At 44.2% G+C, this 18,404-nt stretch overlaps 1 protein-coding gene across 1 annotated transcript in view; it reads left to right on the top strand.

Moving 5' to 3' along the window:
- ppfia2 (PTPRF interacting protein alpha 2) overlaps positions 1-18,404 on the top strand; it is a 647,479-nt gene that overhangs the window by 87,361 nt on the left and 541,714 nt on the right. The window contains exon 2 of the mRNA XM_041215777.1: positions 18,351-18,359. Within this exon, the coding sequence (XP_041071711.1) occupies positions 18,351-18,359 (9 nt within the window). The remainder of the gene's footprint in view (positions 1-18,350; positions 18,360-18,404) is intronic.

The following is an 18,404-nucleotide window of genomic DNA, read 5'->3' as shown; positions in this document are numbered from 1 at the left end:
GTCGCTGTGCACCAGGCCTTCCCCCTGTGTGCCCCCGCCCCCGACCCCACCCCCAGAACCACAACGATACCTCCACAGAGGCATCAGAGCAACAAACAGTGCTACTACTGCATAATGATGCCTTGGATCTCAGATGTCCTCACAAGGCTCCTTTGAAGATATTGACAAAAAATCTTTGCGATCCTTTCAACTCCTTTTTAAACACCTAATCAACCAATCAAGATAAAAAGGAAGAAAGAACTTGCATTTATAGAGCACATCTCACAAGCACAGGCTATCTAAAAGCTCTTCACATCTAATTAAGTACCTTTGAGGTGTACTATAAATGGTAGATTTTTGAAATTATGGTTTTCCCTACTTTGTGGCGTACTTTTCCCCAAATGACATTGAAGGTACATTGATTCCAAATCTTATATTCAGCAATTTGTTTTTTTTAATTGATTTACGGGATGCGGGCATCGCTGGCTAGGCCAGCATTTATTGCTCTTCCCTAATAGCCCTTGAGAAGGTGGCAGTGAACTGCCTTCTTGAACCGCTGCAGTAGGTACATCCACAGTACTGTTAGAGAGGGAGTTCCAGGATTTTGACTCAGCGACAGTGAAAGAACAGTGATATATTTCCAAGTCAGGATGGTGAGTGGCTTGGAGGGGACCTCCAGGTGGTGGTGTTCCCATGTATCTGCAGCCCTTGGCTTCTAGATGATAGTGGTTGTGGGTTTGGAAAGTGCTGCCTAAGGAGTCTTGGAGAGTTTCTACAGCGTATCCCATAGATGGCACAAACTACCTCTACTGTTTGTCAGTGGTGGAGAGAGTGAAAGTTTGTAGAAAGTGTGCCAATCAAGTGGGCTGCTTTTCCTGGATGGTGTCAAGCTTCTTGAGTGTTGTTGAAGCTGCACTCATCCAGGCAAGTGGAGAGTATTCCATCACACTCCTGACTTATGCCTTGTAGATGATGGACATGCTTTGGAGAGTCAGGAGGTGAATTACTCGCTGCAGGATTCCTAGCCTCTGACCTGCTCTGATAGCCACAGTATTTATATGGCTAGTCTAGTTCAGTTTCTGGTCAATGGGAACCCCCAGGATGTTGATAGTGGGGATTCAGTAATGGTAATGCCATTGAACTTCAAGAGGCGATGGTTAGATTCTCTCTTGTTGGAGATGGTCATTCCCTGGCATTTGTGTGACGTGAATGTTATTTGCCACTTATCAGCCCAAGCCTGGATATTGTTCAGGTCTTGCTGCATTTGGAAATGGACTGCTTCAGTATCTGAGGCGCCATGAATGGTGCTGAACATTGTGAATCATCACCGAACATCCTCACTTCTGACCTTATGATGGAAGGAAGGTGTTGATGAAGCAGTTGAAGATGGTTGGGCCTAGGACACTACCCTGAGGAACTGCTGCAGCGATGTCTTGGAGTTGAGATGATTGACCTCCAACAACCACAACCACCTTCCCTTATGCTGGTATGATCCAATCAGCTGAGAGTTTTCCCCCTTGATTTCCATTGATCCCAGTTTTACTAGGGCTCCTTGATGCCACACTTGGTCAAATGCTGCCTTGATGTCAAGAGCAGTCACTGTCACCTCACCTCTAGAGCTCAGCTTTTTTGTCCATGTTTGAACCAGGGCTAGAATGAGGTCAGAAGCTGAGTAACCCTGGTGGAACCCAAACTGAGCATCTGTGATTTGGTTATTGCTAAGCAAGTGCCATTTGATAGCATTGTTGGTTACTCCTTCCATTACTTCACTGATGATCGGGAGTAGACTGATGGGGTGGTAGTTGGCCAGGTTAGATTTGTCCTGCTTTTTGTGTACAGGACATACCTGGGCAATTTTCTACATAACCGTGTTGTAGCTGTACTGGAACAGCTTGATTAGGGGTGCAGCAAGTTTTGGAGCACAAGTCTTCAGTACTATTGCCGAAATATTGTCAGGATCCATGGCCATTGCAACACCTGTTTTTTGATATCAAATGCAATGAATTGTATTGGTTGAAGGCTGGCATCTATGATGCTGGGGCATCCAGAAGAGGCAGAGATGGATCATCCACATGGAACTTCTGGTTGAACATTATTGCGAATACTTCAGTCTTATCTTTTGCACTGATGCGCTGGGCTCCTCCTTCATTGAGGATGGAGATATTTGTGGAGACTCCTCCTCCAATGAGTTGCTTAATTGTCCACCACCATTCACGGATGTGGCTGGACTGCAGAGCTTAAATCTGATCTGTTGGTTGTGGAATCGCTTAGCTTTGTCTATCATCTGCTGCTTACGCTGTTTGGCACACAAGTAGTCCCGTATTATAGCTTCACCAGGTTGACATCTCATTTTTAGGTGTGCCTGGTGCTGCTCCTGGCATACTCTCCTGCACTCTTCATTGATCCAGGGTTGATCCCCTGACTTGATGATAATGGTAGAGTGGGGGATATGCTGGGCCATGAGGTTACAGATCGTGGTTGAGCACAATTCTGTTTTTGCTGATGGCCCACAATGCTTCATGGATGCCCAGTCTTGAATTTCTAGATCCGTTTGATATCTGTCCCATTTAGCACGGTGGTAGTATCACACAATACAATGAAGGATATCCTCTATGTAAAGACGGGAATTTGTCTCCACAAGGACTGTAGGGTGGTCATTCCTACTGATACTGTTATGGACAGATGCATTTGCAGCACACAGGTTGGTGAGGATGAGGTGAAGAATGTTTTTCCCTCTTATTGGTTCCCTCACCACCTGCCGCAGACCCAATCTAGCAGCTTTGATTCAGCAGGAGTGCTGGGTCGTGATCCCGAGCCTTTTTGCTTTATTCCCTCTCCCCAATCTTTGCCCATGGGCTTGGGCTTATCACTGGACTTTCGAGTGCAGTGGAGAAACAAAGCTGAGAGCCAGTGCTCTTGTAGCCATTCTTTTGCTACTTCCTCATGACCATGTGAGCCAGATTATCTCAACATCCAGACCACGAATGATATCTTCAGCTTCAAGGGGCTCCTCAGATTGGGGATTCTGTGCTGCCCAGACTGTTCTCCTGGGTCCCTTGCAGCTAAATACTCGCTCCAGTTACCCTCACCCATGCCCCAAATTCAGAAGAGATAGGAAAGGAAGGAAAGGAGCAGGGTTTGGCAATATTGGTTAAGGAGAGCATTGCAGTGCTGGAGAAAGAGTATGTCCCAGAGGGTTCAAGGGCAGAATCAAATTGGCTAGAGCTAAGGAACAAAAAGGGTGCAATTACATTGGTCGGTGTAGTCTGTAGACCATGAAATAGTGAGAAGGGTGTCGAAGAACAAATCTGCAGGGGAATCACAGAGAGATGCAGGCATTATAGAGTAGTTATAAATGGGGACTTTAATTACCTGAATGTAGACTGGGGCAGTGGTAGTGTAAAGGGTGGAGAGGGACAAAAATTCCTAGATTGTGTTCAGGAGAATTTTCTACAGCAGTGTGTGCCAATCCAACAAGAGAAGACGCACTGTTGGACCTGGTTCTTGGAAATGAGGCGGGCAAAGTAGATTAAATGTCAGTGGGGGAGCATTTAGGAGACAGTGATCATTGTATTGTATGTTTTAGGATGATGATAGAAAAGGATGATAGGCAATCCAGAGTAAAAGTAATTAAGAGCTGACTTCGGTGGGGCAAGAATGGAGCTGGGCCAAATAGATTGGAATGAAAGATTGGCAGGGAAAACCGTAGCTGAACGATGGGCTACCTTCAAAAAAGAATTGGTTTGGGCACAGTCAAGGTATATTCCATTGAAAGGGAAAGGTAGTACAAACAAATCCAGAGCTCCCTGAATGAAAAAGGAGATTGAAATTAAGATAAAGAAGAAAAAGTGTGCTTATGACAGGTGTCAGGTAGAAAATACAGTTGAGAAACAAGAGGAATACCGAAAGTCCAGAGGAGAGGTGAAAAAGCATATTAGAGAAGCGATGAGGGATTATGAGAAAAGACTGGCAGCCAACATAAAGGGAATCTCAAAGTCTTCTATAGGCAAATAAATAGTAAAAGGGTAGTAAAAGGAGACGTAGGGCCAATTAGGGACCTAAAAGGGAATTTACATGTGATCGAAGGGGCCATGGCTGAGTTATTAAATGAATACTTTGCATCCGTCTTTGCCAAGGAGGTGGATGCTACCCAGGCCATGGTGACAGATGAAGAAACTCTGTCATGAAGGGTTCAAAATTGATAAAGAGGAAGTGTTGAATAAACTGTTGGTACTTAAAGTCTACAAGGCACTGGGACCGGATGAGATGCATTCAAGGATATTGAAGGAGGTGAGAGTAGAAATTTCAGGGGCACTGGCCATAGTCTTTCAGTCCTCCCTAGACTCAGGGGTGGTGCCAGAGGACTGGAGAATTGCAAACATTACACCCTTGTTCAAAAAATGTTGTAAGGATAAGCCCAGCAATTACAGACCAGCCAGTTTAACTTCAGTGGTGGGCAAGATTTTGAAAAACAATTATTCAGGATAGAATTAGTAGTTACATGGAAAAATATGGGTTGATAAGGAAGAGTCAGCATGGATTTCTAAAGGGGAAATTGTGTTTAACTAAATTGCTGGAGTTTTTTGAAGAGGTAACAGAAAAGGTCGATAAGGGTGCTGCTGTTGATGTGGTGTACTGGACTTTGAAAAGGTATTTGACACAGTATAATACAACCCTTGCTGTTTGTGCTGTACATAAATGATTTGGACTTAAATGTAGGGGTTATGATCAAGAAGTTTGTGAATGACACGAAAATTGCTAGGATAGTAAATTGTGAGGAAGATAGCCATAAATTGCAGAACAATATCAATGGACTGGTCAGGTAGGCAGAGCAGTGGCAAATGGAATTCAACCAGGAAATGTATGAGGTAATGCACTTGTGGAGGGCTAACAAGGCAAGGGATTACACTATGAATCGTAGCACTCTGGAAAGTACTGAGGATCAGAGGGTCCTTGGCGTGCATCTCCAAGATCCCTGAAGGTAGCAGGGCAGGTGGATAAGGTGGTTAAGAAGGCATATGGGATACTTGCCTTTATTAGACGAGCTTAGAATATAAGAGCAGGGAGATTATGCTGGAAGTGTATAAAGCGTTGGTTAGGCCACAACTGGAGTACTGCAATGCAGTGCTGGTCGCCACATTATAGGATGTGATTGCACTGGAGAGGGTGCAGAGGAGATTTACCAGGATGCTGCCTGGGCTGGAGGGTCTGAACTATGAGGAAAGATTGGATAGGCTGGGGTTGTTTTCCTTGGAGCAACGAAGGTTGAGAGGGGACATGATAGAGGTGCATAAGATTATGAGGGCCATAGATATGGTAGATAGGAAGGCACTTTTCCATTAGTAGAGGGGTCAATAACCAGGGGGCATTGATTTAAGGTAAGTGGTAGAGGGCTAAGAGGGGAGTTGAGGAGAAATTTTTTCACCCAGAGGGTTGTGGGAGTCGGGAACTCACTGCCTGAAGGGTGGTTGAATCAGAATATCTTGTAACATTTAAGAAGTATTTAGATATTCACTTCCATTGCCTTAGCCTCCTGTGCTATGGGCCAAGTGCTGGAAAATGGGATTAGTGTAGTCAGACCTTTGCTGACCAGCATGGATATGATGGGCCAAATGGCTTCCTTCTGTGCTGTAGATGTCTTTGAATCTATAACCAACTTGTGAGAAAAGTTATTGCTCATGGAATAAAAGGGACAGCAGCAACGTGGATACAAAATTGGCTGAAAAATAGGAAGCAGACAGTAATGATCAATAAATATTTTTCGGGCTGGAGGAAGGTTTGCAGTGGAGTTCCCCAGGGGTCAGCATTGGAACCCTTGCTGTTCCTGATATATATTCATGATCTGGATCTTGGTGTGCAGGGGACAGTTTCAAAGTTTGTGGATGATACAAAGCTTGGAAGTGTTGTGAACTGCGAGGAGGATGTTGTGGAACTTCAAGAGGACTTAGGCAAGTTGGTGGATTGGGGCAGATATGTGGCAGATGAAGTTCAATGCATGGAAGTGTGAGGTGATGCATTTTGGTAGGAAGAACATGGGCAGACAACATAAAATAAGGGGTGAAATTTTGAAGGGGGTGCAGGAGCAGAAAAACTTGGGTATGTATGTGCATAGATCATTGAAGGTGGCAGGACAGGTGGAGAAGGCAGTTAATAAAGCAGATTAATTTATTAATAGGGGCATAGAATACAAGAGCAAGGAGGTTATGCTGAATTTATATAAGACACTTATCAGACCTCAGCTGAAATATCCTGTTCAGTTCTGGGCACCATACTATAGGAAGGATGTGAACACATTGGAGAGAGTGCAGAAGAGGTTTACAACAATGGTTCCAGGGATGAGAAACTTCAGCTATGAGGATAGATTGCAAAGTTTGGGACTGTTCTCCTTGGAGAGAAGAAGGCTGAGAGGAGATTTGATAGAGTTGTTCAAAATCATGAGGGGGCTGGACAGAGTAGGTAGGAGAAGCTGTTTCCACCCGTAAAACGATTAAAAATGAGAGGGCACAGATTTAAATTGATTTGCAAAAGAAGCAAGTGTGATGTGAAAAAAATTTTTTTCACACAAGTGGTTCAGTTGTGGAATGCACTGCCTGGAAATGTGGCTGAGGCACGCTCAATTGGGGCATTCATGAGGACATTAGATGATTATTTGAATAGAAACAATGTGCAAGAGTACGGGGAAAAGGCAGAGCAATGGCACTAGGCCATAATACTTATTTGGAGAGCCAGTGCAAACATGATGGGCCGAATGGCCTCCATCTGTACAATTAAGATTTTGTGATTCTGTGAAATTCGAGGAAGGGGAAAACAGTAAAACTTGGAAAAGACTATTACTGGTCCAAACTGAAGTTGTGTACTGGCTTTTCCTTTTGGGTTAGGCCTCAGGCTGATCTCTGGCTCCTGCTTTGTTCCCCGTGGCCTTTGGCTCTGCCCACCACCACCCTTCCAGCAGTTGCATAATCAACAAGCTCAACTGTGATAGCTAAAACATTTGAAGTAACAAGACAGCATTTTCTTCGTTAATCACCGAGCTGGATAAGTGGTAAGGGTGATGATGATATCCAGCATTCATTGAAGATGACCTTTTCAGTCCACAACCTGTGCAGGTGCTTTCAAAACTTCTTGTTTCACTTGGATCCGGGCTAGGTGATGGGTCAGCTATGTTGGGGTCTATGTCATTCATGTCTCAGGGACCCCATTATCAACAGCACTTGTCGCATCAGCTGCAGTTTCACTGCATGACGTTTCTGCATCTTCTTCCAGTACTGGAGTAGGCCTCCTCACACTAGATACACCCGCTGAATTCATGACACATGGTCATTCCAGGATTCCACGTCCCTGTCAGACTCTTCTTCACTCAAGCCACTGCCAGCTAGCACTTTAGGTTTGGCTACACTATTGAGTATGCTACTATCCCCACATATCCACCAGGCTTTTGGCATAGAGCAACTCCCCTCCATGAACCATCTTCTGAGGTTGCCCCACAGCTACAGATTCAGTGACTTAGGTGTGACCAGCAGTGTGGAGCTGCCTCCCTGTTTTGGCCAAAGTACACCTCCCACAATGATTGGCAATATCAGCAGCCATCCCTGGTCAGTAACACCACTTCCTTGTCAGTGCAGTTGTCTTTTCCGATGCTTGCTGTCCTGCTTGATCGTGAACTGTTTCCAACTCTTGAAGTTTAAGATGGCTAGGAAGGATGAGTTGTTTCAGCTTCTTCCTGTCATCATGGACAAGTGAAAAGAGAACACTTTCTGCCTGCCTGATCTTTTTCCAGCCCCTCAACAGTTTATATGCCTGTTTGGACTCCTTCATAAGGCAGTGTCAGGTTGGTGAACATTTAGTCTTCTGGTAGAAATGAAATCTATGATGTCTTCATTCATGAGTTGAATCTTCCTGAAGTTCTTGTTTGAGAAAAGGTTGGAATTGTCTTCCCTGGTAGGCCCATTCTCAACGACAACTGCAGGCTTAAGGGCACCTATGGGAATTTCTAGTTTGATGTGACCATCTTTATCACTAAAATTGGCAATCTGTCTGGGTTGGCTATCCTTCTCTCCTACAGTGACTAAACCTGTTCCTAGGGTTACACCAGCTACATGAGAAGCTTGATGCTGTATTAGGGCATCACATTGCCCAGTTGCTGACGACAGGCATTGTCACCATACATAATGTTTAGGGATGCCCGAATATTCCTTAGCATATTTGGCCCTAACACTACAGGCATCCTCAACTTCCTACCTTTATGAGAATATCCATTGGGTTATACACCACCAGAAATCCAAGCTTGCAGAAGGTGTAGCTGAGGACAGATATGAAGAGCTCGACATAACTGTGATAAGGGATGTCTGACCCTTGCAGAGCGGAAATTCGGATGAATGATATCTACCAGCTCATATGCTTTAGCTAGGTGCTCTCTAAAAAAGTGATTGGTAATGGTCAACACTTCTGTTCCTGTATCAATTAGACACTATGCCTTGACCCCACCAAATCTGTTCAAATGTTCAACTCATATCAACTGCTGGACAAGTTTCTATTGTTTTCTGTTAAACTAACCAAAATAATCTCGTTCTTTGCCTGGGTCTCATTAGAGGGCTTGCCTAGTTTAATATTTAGTGTAGGGGAGAGAATGCAATTGCGCTGAGTCGTGTCTTCATTCTTGCTGGCTGTAGGGTCTGTGGTTGCTAGGGACAGTCTCACTTAAAGTACTCAAAACCAATGCAGCTCCAGCACCTCTTGGAAGTATTCCTTGGGCATGATCGACCTCGAGGCTTGCTTTGGAGGTGGGGCAGCAAAGGTTGAATCTGTGCTTGCTGCATAGCAATCTGTTCCGCTTACCTCTTCAGCATGATGCTTACATTCCCCTCAGTGCCGACACTCACCTCGCTGATGGTAGCGTCCCCTCTGGCTCTTGTAGTCCTGTCTTTCCCCATGATCCTGATGATTTGACCATGCGCATCGAAGAAGGACAGTTGGGGCTTGTCACTGTTAAGTCTCCTCAACTCCATCTGGAAGTTTCACCCCTTCAGCTAGGCGATTTTTCAACTGTGTGTCTTTTTTTGGTTTGAAGGAAGGATTGAGGAGGATGATTCAGTCGAATAAATCCACCACCTCAAGGGATACTGAGACCAAGTCCTCATCTTCGGATGTCTATACTAGTAGAACTCCTACTGAAGCTGCAGCAGACTACTGCTGTCCTCAAACACCCTTGTCAGGACTTTGAATTCTGTTCTGGGCTCCTTTCAACATCAACACCTCTCCCTAATATTTCCCTGTGGGGTTTTCTGGACTGATGCTTCATCAAGAATGCTGCCTGTGCCCTCTCGTTGAGGACCCAGGATGCCATGACATTCTCCAGTTCCTCAATCCAGTCTTCAGTGAAAGGGTTATTTGACTTTTCTAATCTCCTTCCAAATCTATCCACCTTCCTTCCAGATTGTAGATAAAATATGTGTTAATGGATAATCCGTCCTTCCTCTGCTGTGTTAAGGGAAGGCATATTATGAGCCTATTCCTGGTCACTGTTTCGACTCTCAACTTCATTCTTCGAAGCCTGTGCTTCCACTAGTGCTGAAGCTGCTTTGGCTCCTTCACTGACATAGCCAGTTTAAGTTTCCCAACTGTATGATCCGTCTCAGCAAAGTGCCGTGCCATCTCACCCACCATGATTCAAACATTGAGCATTACACAAGAGGTTGAGCAGTGCCATTGTCACCCTGTACCTTGTCAGCCACACTTCAGAAAACTTCTTAGGTTCGATGCCTGCATTGTGGAATACTGCTGACTATGCCAAGACATAATGCAAGATTTTAGCACACGGAATGCATGAAAGTTCCAGCACAATGATCTTTTATTCCATCGGCATCAAACCTGTAATTACACTTGTGTGAAAGCTTTTCATAAAGAAATGAACTTTTTTACAATGGATGACTGTTGCTCAACACTAGAAAACCATTGAGAGCTTACTCCTTGTCTTGAATCAGCATTGTTGATCAATGGGAGCCGGTGTGTCTTGAGATTAGCAGGAATGCTGGGTCGTGATCCCGAACCTTTTTCCTTTATCCACTATCCCCAATGTACGCACATGACTTGGGCTTAACATTGGACTCAGAGCGCAGCAGAGAAACAAAGTTGAGAGCTGGCACACACGTAGCTACCCTTTTGCTAGTTCCCAATACCATCCAGGCCACAAATGATATCTTCAGCTTCTTGGGGCCCCTTGGACTCAGGGATTCTGTGCTGTTCAGACTGTTCTCCTGAGTCCCTTGCAACTGGATGCTTGCTTCAGTTTCCTTCAGTTGGTCTCCAAGCCGCAAATTAGGCCTCAGGTTGATCTTACTGACTCTCGCTGCTGCTCCTGCATTGGCCTGCTCCCCGGCTTGTCAAAGACACCTCTGCCTGCACTGGAGAGGCCCATCAGGACTGACCAATTCCCTGCTCAGCACTCTCCTCCCACCATCGCCACCTGCTGGCGGAGGGCCTGCTACATAAAGCGGGGTACAATTCCAAAGCTGGCGCAGGAAAGTAGAAGCATGCACAAATCTTTGAACTTGGCAGAGCGGGTTGAGAAAGTGGCTGAGAAGACATATGGGTTCCTGTGTTTTATAAGTGGAGGCATAGGTTACAAATGCAAGGAACTTATGACAAACCCCACTGTTTCAGCCTCAACTGGAGTATCGTGTCCAATTCTTGACACTGCACATTAGAAAGCCTGTGAAGGCTTTGGAGAGGGTGCAGAAAAGGCCAATGAGCATGGTTTTCAGGAATGAGGGACTTCAGTTATGTGGATAGATTGGAGAAGCTGAGTGTATTCTCCTGGAAAAGAGAAGGTTGAGGTGTTCAAAATCATGAGGGTTCTCGCCAGAGTAGATAGGGAAAAACTGTTCCCATTGGTGGAAGGGTCAGGAAGCAGAGGACACCGATTTAAGGTGACTTGCAAAAGAAGTAATGCGACATGAGGTAGAACTTTTTATGCAGCGAGTGGTTAGGATCTGGAATGTACAACCTGAGAGTGTGATGGAGGCGGATTCAAATGTGGCTTTTAAAAGGGAATTGGATAAACATCTGGAGATAAAAAAAATTAGGAAGGGATTAGGACAGGAGTGTGTGACTAGCAGAGTTGCTCTTGCAGAGAGCCACATGGACGCAATGGGCTGAATGGCTTCCTGTGCAGTAACAATTCTATGACTTTATGATTCTACTTTATGTGCACTAGGACAGAAAGCTCTGCATCAGGAAAATTGAATGTAAAATTTAATATTGGGTTAATTGACTTTTGCCCAATACATTAATGACCATCCACATGCAATGAGTTGGGAATTGAGATGTCGTTGTCATACTTCTGATTAGTAATACAAAATTAGTAATAGACATGTTGTAGGCCATGTGATCTCAATACAAATTTGCACAACATATACATGTGTAGTTTCATTTTTTGTGGATTTGTTGGAAAGATGGTAAGATCAAAAGCAGAGTGATGTGCTTTATAAGTGCTTTATTTTCTTGGTTACTAAATGGTAGAAGACATTTGTTAAATAAATGTACTCTTTTGATGTATATTTTATTGGTATTGTGTGCATGTAGATAAAGTGTCTTATAATATAATTAGTACAGGTAAGTAAAATGGTGCCACCCTTGTCATCCCAGTGGCTGCTCAACAATTTGTATTTAGGCAACAAGTTAATTTCAAACAAAAACAAAAATACCTGGAAAAACTCAGCAGGTCTGACAGCATCTGCGGGGAGGGACACAATTAATGTTTCGAGTCCGTATGTCTCTTCATCAGAACTAAGGAAAAATAGAAAAGAGGTGAAATATAAGCTGGTTTAAGGTGGGTGTGGGACAGGTAGAGCTGGATAGAGGGCCAGTGATAGGTGGAGATTGCCAAAAGATGTCATAGACAAAAGGACAAAGAGGTGTTGACGGTAGTGAAAGGTGCTAATTGTGACATTAAGGGTAGAAAGCAGGACAAGCAAGGGACAGATGGTCCTAGTGGGGGTGGGGTGGGGGGGGGGGATCAAAATAGGCTAAAAAGTAGAGATAAAACAATGGATGGAAATACATTTAAAATTAATGGAAATAGGTGGGAAAAGAAAAATTTATATAAATTATTGGAAGAAAGGGGGATCGGAAAGGGGGTGGGGATGGAGGAGAGAGTTCATGATCTAAAGTTGTTGAACTCAATATTCAGTCCAGAAGGCTGTAAAATACCTAGTCGGAAGATGAGGTGCTGTTCCTCCAGTTTGTGTTGAGCTTCACTGGAACATTGCAGAAAGCCAAGGATGAACATGTGGGCATGAGAGCAGGGTGGTGTGTTGAAATGGCAAGCGACAGGGAGGTCTGGGTCATGCTTGCAGACAGACCTCTGTCATGCTGACATGTCCGTCCTTGGCCTGCTGCAATGTTCCAGTGAAGCTCAACGCAAACTGGAGGAACAGCACCTTATCTTCCGACTAGGTACTTTACAGCCTCCTGGACTGAATATTGAGTTCAACAACTTTAGATCATGAACTCTCTCCTCCATCCCCAACCCCTTTCCGATCCCCCTTTTTTCAATAATTTGTATATATTTTTCTTTTCCCACCTATTTCCATTATTTTTAAATGTATTTCCATCCATTGTTTTATCTCTACCTTTTAGCCTATTTCCCCCAACCCCACCCCCACTAGGGCCATCTGTCCCGTGCTTGTCCTGCTTTCTTCTACCCTTAATGTCCCCATTAGCACATTTCTTAGCTAATATCACCACCGTCAACACCTCTTTGTCCTTTTGTCTATGGCATCTTTTGGCAATCTCCACCTATCACTGGCCCTCTATCCAGTTCTACCTGTCCTACCCCCACCTTAAACCAGCTTATATTTCACCTCTTTTCTATTTTCCCTTAGTTCTGATGAAGAGTCATACGGACTCGAAATGTTAACTGTGTCCTTCTCCGCAGATGCTGTCAGACCTGCTGAGTTTTTCCAGGTATTTTTGTTTTTGTTCTAGATTTCCAGCATCTGCAGTATTTTGCTTTCATCTTAGAAGTTAATCTCAAACGTCAATAATTTATCTTACCAGTAGATGGTGCTATTAAATCATTCATTGTAAAATGGTTTGTGCAAATTTACTGAGGTTGAATGAGTGGTAATACTGCACTGGAGTTTGATTTGGAGGTCCAGTGCATTTTAACTGCTGGACCTGATTTGGCTGCTGCCAACCAGCTGTTCAACCATTTCTGGTGAAAAGTGCCAGTTGATGGGGGAGGACAAAGATTAGACCGCCTAGAGGCCACCTGGCAACATCAGGGGGAGAATTTTCTCCCCGTTGCGGGGAGGGGTTGGGTGGGAGCGGGTGCGGACGAGCACGCAACCGATCGCCACCCGCAATCAGCTGGGTGCCGCCATTTTGCATGGGTGGGCCAATTACCTCCCTGGCTTCCCAACAGCTCTATATGGATAGATGGATTCAGTGGGTTAAAATACCATTGAGATCCCATCTATGTATGGAACCCTTATTTACATTTATTAATGAGGATGGGATTCTCATCTGATGTCTAAATTAGCAATGTTAAAATCACTGATCAGCAATAATGGAGTGGGAACTGGAGCCACTCCATTTTGACTCACTTTTCTTGCCGATCAGTTAATTTGTAATTAATCTGGATCCACTCTTTTAAGTATAATGGATTTGGCCACTTCATAGTACAGAATTTGAATATTGCTGAAAAGAGAGACTTGTTGCTGAAGCTTTTTGTCTTGTACTCATTAGGGCAAATGCAAGAATGTCAAATTTCAAATGACCACAGCAATTTACACTACAGGAGAAAAGGGTGCTGATTGGTTGGCAAGTTGACTGCTTGGCTGATGCATTGCCATTGGGGAAAGCAACAGGAAACTATAGGGTCCTCAAGCTCCAAGATAATTCAAAAAAAGCTCAGGGCTTGAACATATTCCTTTTGTTTGCAGAGAATGGGTCTCTGTGTATGAATTTATGCCACTTTTAGTACGCATAAGTGAGCCATGTTCAACTTAAATTGGTTGTGATGTAGCTATTAGCACACTCAGGATTGTTCATCCAATTCCAACCAATCGCAGAATCACATCTAACGGGAGATGTTTTGTTTTGTATTTTGCAAGCACGGGCTGAATGAATACAGCCTGTACTCTGTCTGTTATGAACAACCAAAGGATTGTGCTGTTGATTCAATCAGCCTATCGCTGGGACATATGGCCTACATACCTGACATTGCACCCGCAGTCAGACATTCTACCTGCCAAACAATCGAGCAATGTCATATGTGAATCTCTGTGCCAATATGATGCCAGATACGTAAGCAGAATTTACGATTGGGTAGTTATTATTTGTAAAGAAGAGTTATCTGTTGAGTGGCCTTTTTTCATTCTTGTTCGTATGTAGAGTGCTATAACAGAACCATTTTTTCCCTTATATTTACCTATAAAAAAACACTGTTTGCTGTGCAATTGCTCAGTTTGCATTATTTGCACACCCACTACTAATGCAAATGCTGTGGGCTGAATTTTACTGTACAGGGTTATGTGGGTGGAATGTTAAAACTGGTGAAATTGACAGCAGGTTGGGTAGCTAATTCCAAGCTGCCAGCTTCAGCATTTCAGCACATTAGTATGGGTGCGTGTAACTCTCTTGGAAGAAGTGAATTGACAATTAACATATGTTAATCACTCAATGAGAGGGACAGTGGCACAGAATTTTGACTTCAACATTGGACCCATACGTTTTGCGGGCTTCCTGAACTTGCCAGTGAAAGCAAGATGAGTAGACAGTGCCGACTGAGAGGCATGAATCAGTCTCAGGCAAATATGCCAATAAATACTCAGTACTCACAGCTGCTATCTTACCTGCTGGTGGGAAAGATTTTTTCACAGTTCATTTGCTAAGAGGTCACTTCTTACACTGTGGACGTTATTTTCTACACCTTGAAGTTTACAGACACATTTATACCATCCAGCGCAAAGCAGTCTGCTTGATTAGTATGTCATCCACTACCTTAAACATCCAGTCCCCTCCACCACTGATGCACAATGGCAGCAGTGTGTACTACAAGATGCACTGCAACAACTCACTAAGGCTCCTTTGGCAGCACCTTCTGTAACCTACAAGGCACAAGCGAGGAGTGTAATGGAATACTCTCCACTTGCCTGGATGAGTGCAGCTCTAACAACATCAGCTTTGACACCATCCTGTACAAAGCAGCCCACTTGATTGGCACCCCATCCTTCACCTTCAACATCCACTCCCTCCACCACTAAAGCACAATTGGAATAATTGTGTACTATCTATACAATTGCAACAATCATGTACCATCTACAAGATGCACTGCAGCAACTCACCAAGGCTCCTTCAACAGCACCTTCCAAACTGCAACCTCCACCACCTAGAAGGGCAAGGGCAGTAGGTGCATGGGAACATCATCACGCCACCACCTGCAAGTTCCCCTCAAGACACAGACCGTCCTGACTTGGAATTATATTGCCATTCCTTCTCTGTCACTGGGTCAAAATCCTGGAACTCCTTTTCTAACAGCACTGAGGGTGCATGTACACTACATTGACTGTAGCGGTTCAAGAAGGTGATTTACCAGCAACTTCTAAAAGGACGAATGGGCAATAAATGCTGGCCTAGCCACTGATGTCCACATCCCATGAACAAATAAATTTTAAAAGTTGTAGTAAATTGCACTAAATAGAACAGAAATTTCCTCATTTATTTTTATTTATCTCCTCATTTATTAAAACTCTAGCGTTATCTTACATAGCTGCGCTAAGTACACAGATTTTCCTGAGTTTGCAGGCTTCCGAGGAACGTCTTTTACCCCTTTCTTTATAATTTTTGACCACTGACACCCACATTTTATTTACCACAGCACTGTCATCTCTTCCCAGATTTTCTTTTGGACACCTGATTCCCTTCATCCCCAAACCCACCCTCAGGCCTACTTCATACACTGGATGCTGCCATCAGACATGCAATTTTGTGTCAGCATGGTGGAACAAAAGTTTCACCATCAGTGAGCCTAGGCCAGGTTGCAAAAGGAATTGTACATCCTATTGTTGTGTCTCTCCAAGGATGCCATTGAACATACCTTCCAGATTCATCATAAAAATTTGCGAAGCTGCTTTGTCTTTAGCAGTTAAAGTGACATCTTTTACATCTCCATGTTCTTGCAAATTGCCACAATTAATCTGTGTAACATTAACCTGGAGCTGACAGGGTATATAAAATGCAAATGACAAATGTCATCTTTCAGATAATGACCAATTTTCTTTGTGCGGGCATTTTCCCAAGCAGCAGACATACAGAGCCAGGGATTTCTACAAGATGGCTGCATTATGCTGGGTTCAGGGTGCCAAATAGCAAGCATGTGGCACTGAAGGCACCAGCTGAGCAGTTGCTGACAAATGCATATAGGAAAGAGTTCCACCCTCTGGATGTCCAGTTTTCCTGTGATCAAGACTTGCCACTGAATGGAGTATTTTAATTTTTTTTCATGGGATGTTGCTGGTTAAGCTGGCATTTATTTCCCATCCTTAATTGCCCTTGAGAAGATGCCGGTGTGTTGCCTTCTTGGACTGCTGCAGTCCATATGTTATAGGAACACCCACAGTACTTTTAGGAAGGGAGCTCCAGGATTTTAACCCAGCAACAGTGAAGGATTGGCGATATAGTTCCAACTCAAGATGCTGTGTGGTTTGGAAGGGAACTTGCAGGTGATGGTGTTCCCATGCATCTGCTCCCCTTGCATGCAAAGCAGATGTTGCAGGATGTCTTCATCAACTGATTGACTCCAGTGGCACACCTTAGCCATACCTACTTTTATGCACTCTTGCAGATCTCTGGTCCAGCAGGATTTTTCCAGGATTCTTTATCTGTGTGCTGGAGTTCAAACCTACTGAATTGTCTAATTCCTATTCATTTATAAGAAGTCATAAGTCAAGTGTCCAGCTATGACAAAGCCAACATTTCACCAGTGCTGTAGTTGACATTAAGGAAATTCAGGCCGAAAGTATTTCCATAAGAATGACTGCTGCAATACAGTCTTAGACCTCCATATAAAATATTGTTGTTATTGAAAGAATATAAATCTGATATTAAATTCTATACATTTTTAAAATGACAAAGATTTCTGACAGTTTTACAGAGTAACAAGAACTTATTCACTGTAAGATAATGCAGTACTGCATAGTGCAGTGATAATACTGGGAAGAATCTTGTTGCGGTGTCAGGGGTTTTGCTTGCCACCTGGAGAGCCAGCAAGAGCCCTGTGCTGCTTCTTCTCAGGACAGCCCACCAAACTACAAGCCACTCAGGCAGTGGCGAGGCCATAGGTGGGCCCAATCAAGACCCCAGGTGGTGGAAGTCTTGTGAGAACTGCTGGCCAATCAGAGGCTGACAGCTCTTGTGCCCAGCAATGCTATAGGGGAGTTTGAGGCTGCTGCTGAAAGAATAGCCCTAGAGTTCCAGAATCGCGGAGTGACCCGGAACTCAGACAGCTAATGTTGGGGGGTGCGGTGGTTTCACGGGGTGGGTATCATGGAAAGAGGGGGACAACGGGGCCGGAAACAAGGGCAGGGTGGTGGCTCTCAGTGCCTGGTGACCAGTCCCTTGGTCAGGCAATGAGTGCCTTTGATTGAAGAACCACTACCTCGCCCCCACCCTGCCTCTGTTCCTCCGAGATGACAATCTGCCCACACGATTGTAGCTGCTCAGCACACTGCATGTCGACAGGCCTGCCTGCAGCTGGGTTAATCCCAGCGGTGACAGAATGATGCCCTTAAGTGGCCATTAATTGAACACTTAATGGTCTCAATTGGTAGCAGGGCAGGAAGGTCGACGATGTGCTTTCCCACCCAGAACTTAACTTTGTTGGAGGCATGATGGCAGCAATGTTTTGGTAGGCCACCATCCTGCCTAAGTCCATGTCCTTCCTGCCCCCGAGCTTGCCACCAGTGATTGCTCAAGATTCTGCTGATTATTTCCAAAGTATGTTTGTATTTTCCAAACTTGGTGTAGATCGAGATTTCTGTTCCATGCAATTTCTGAAATCACTTGAAATATTCATGCATAGTAACCATTGGAATATTTGTGAAATTCCAGACATAATATTCTGATTATGCTTTAAGTTTATGCTTTCCCTATGTTTGGGTTTTCATGACCTATTCCATTCAGTGCCTTAGATTGTATGGCAAATCTGATTTTAAACATAAAAGCAAAAGTAAGAATTAAGATAATAGACCTGAATTTTCTTGGCTTTCTGTCGCCAAGCCACAGTAACTTCATCAGAAATATAACAAAAAGTATTTACGCTCACTTCCGACAAAGTTATGGTGAAGCGGTGGCAGAAAGTCCAAGGGCAGGATCTTGAGGTCATCAGGCGGGTGTGGTGGGTGGGCCTGGGAGCGGCCAGGAAA

Source organism: Carcharodon carcharias, chromosome 21, assembly GCF_017639515.1.
Source record: "Carcharodon carcharias isolate sCarCar2 chromosome 21, sCarCar2.pri, whole genome shotgun sequence".
NCBI classification, from domain to species: Eukaryota; Metazoa; Chordata; class Chondrichthyes; order Lamniformes; family Lamnidae; genus Carcharodon; species Carcharodon carcharias.
The sequence above is the reverse complement of the archived record's forward strand: the minus strand, read 5'-3'. Positions and strand labels throughout refer to the sequence as shown.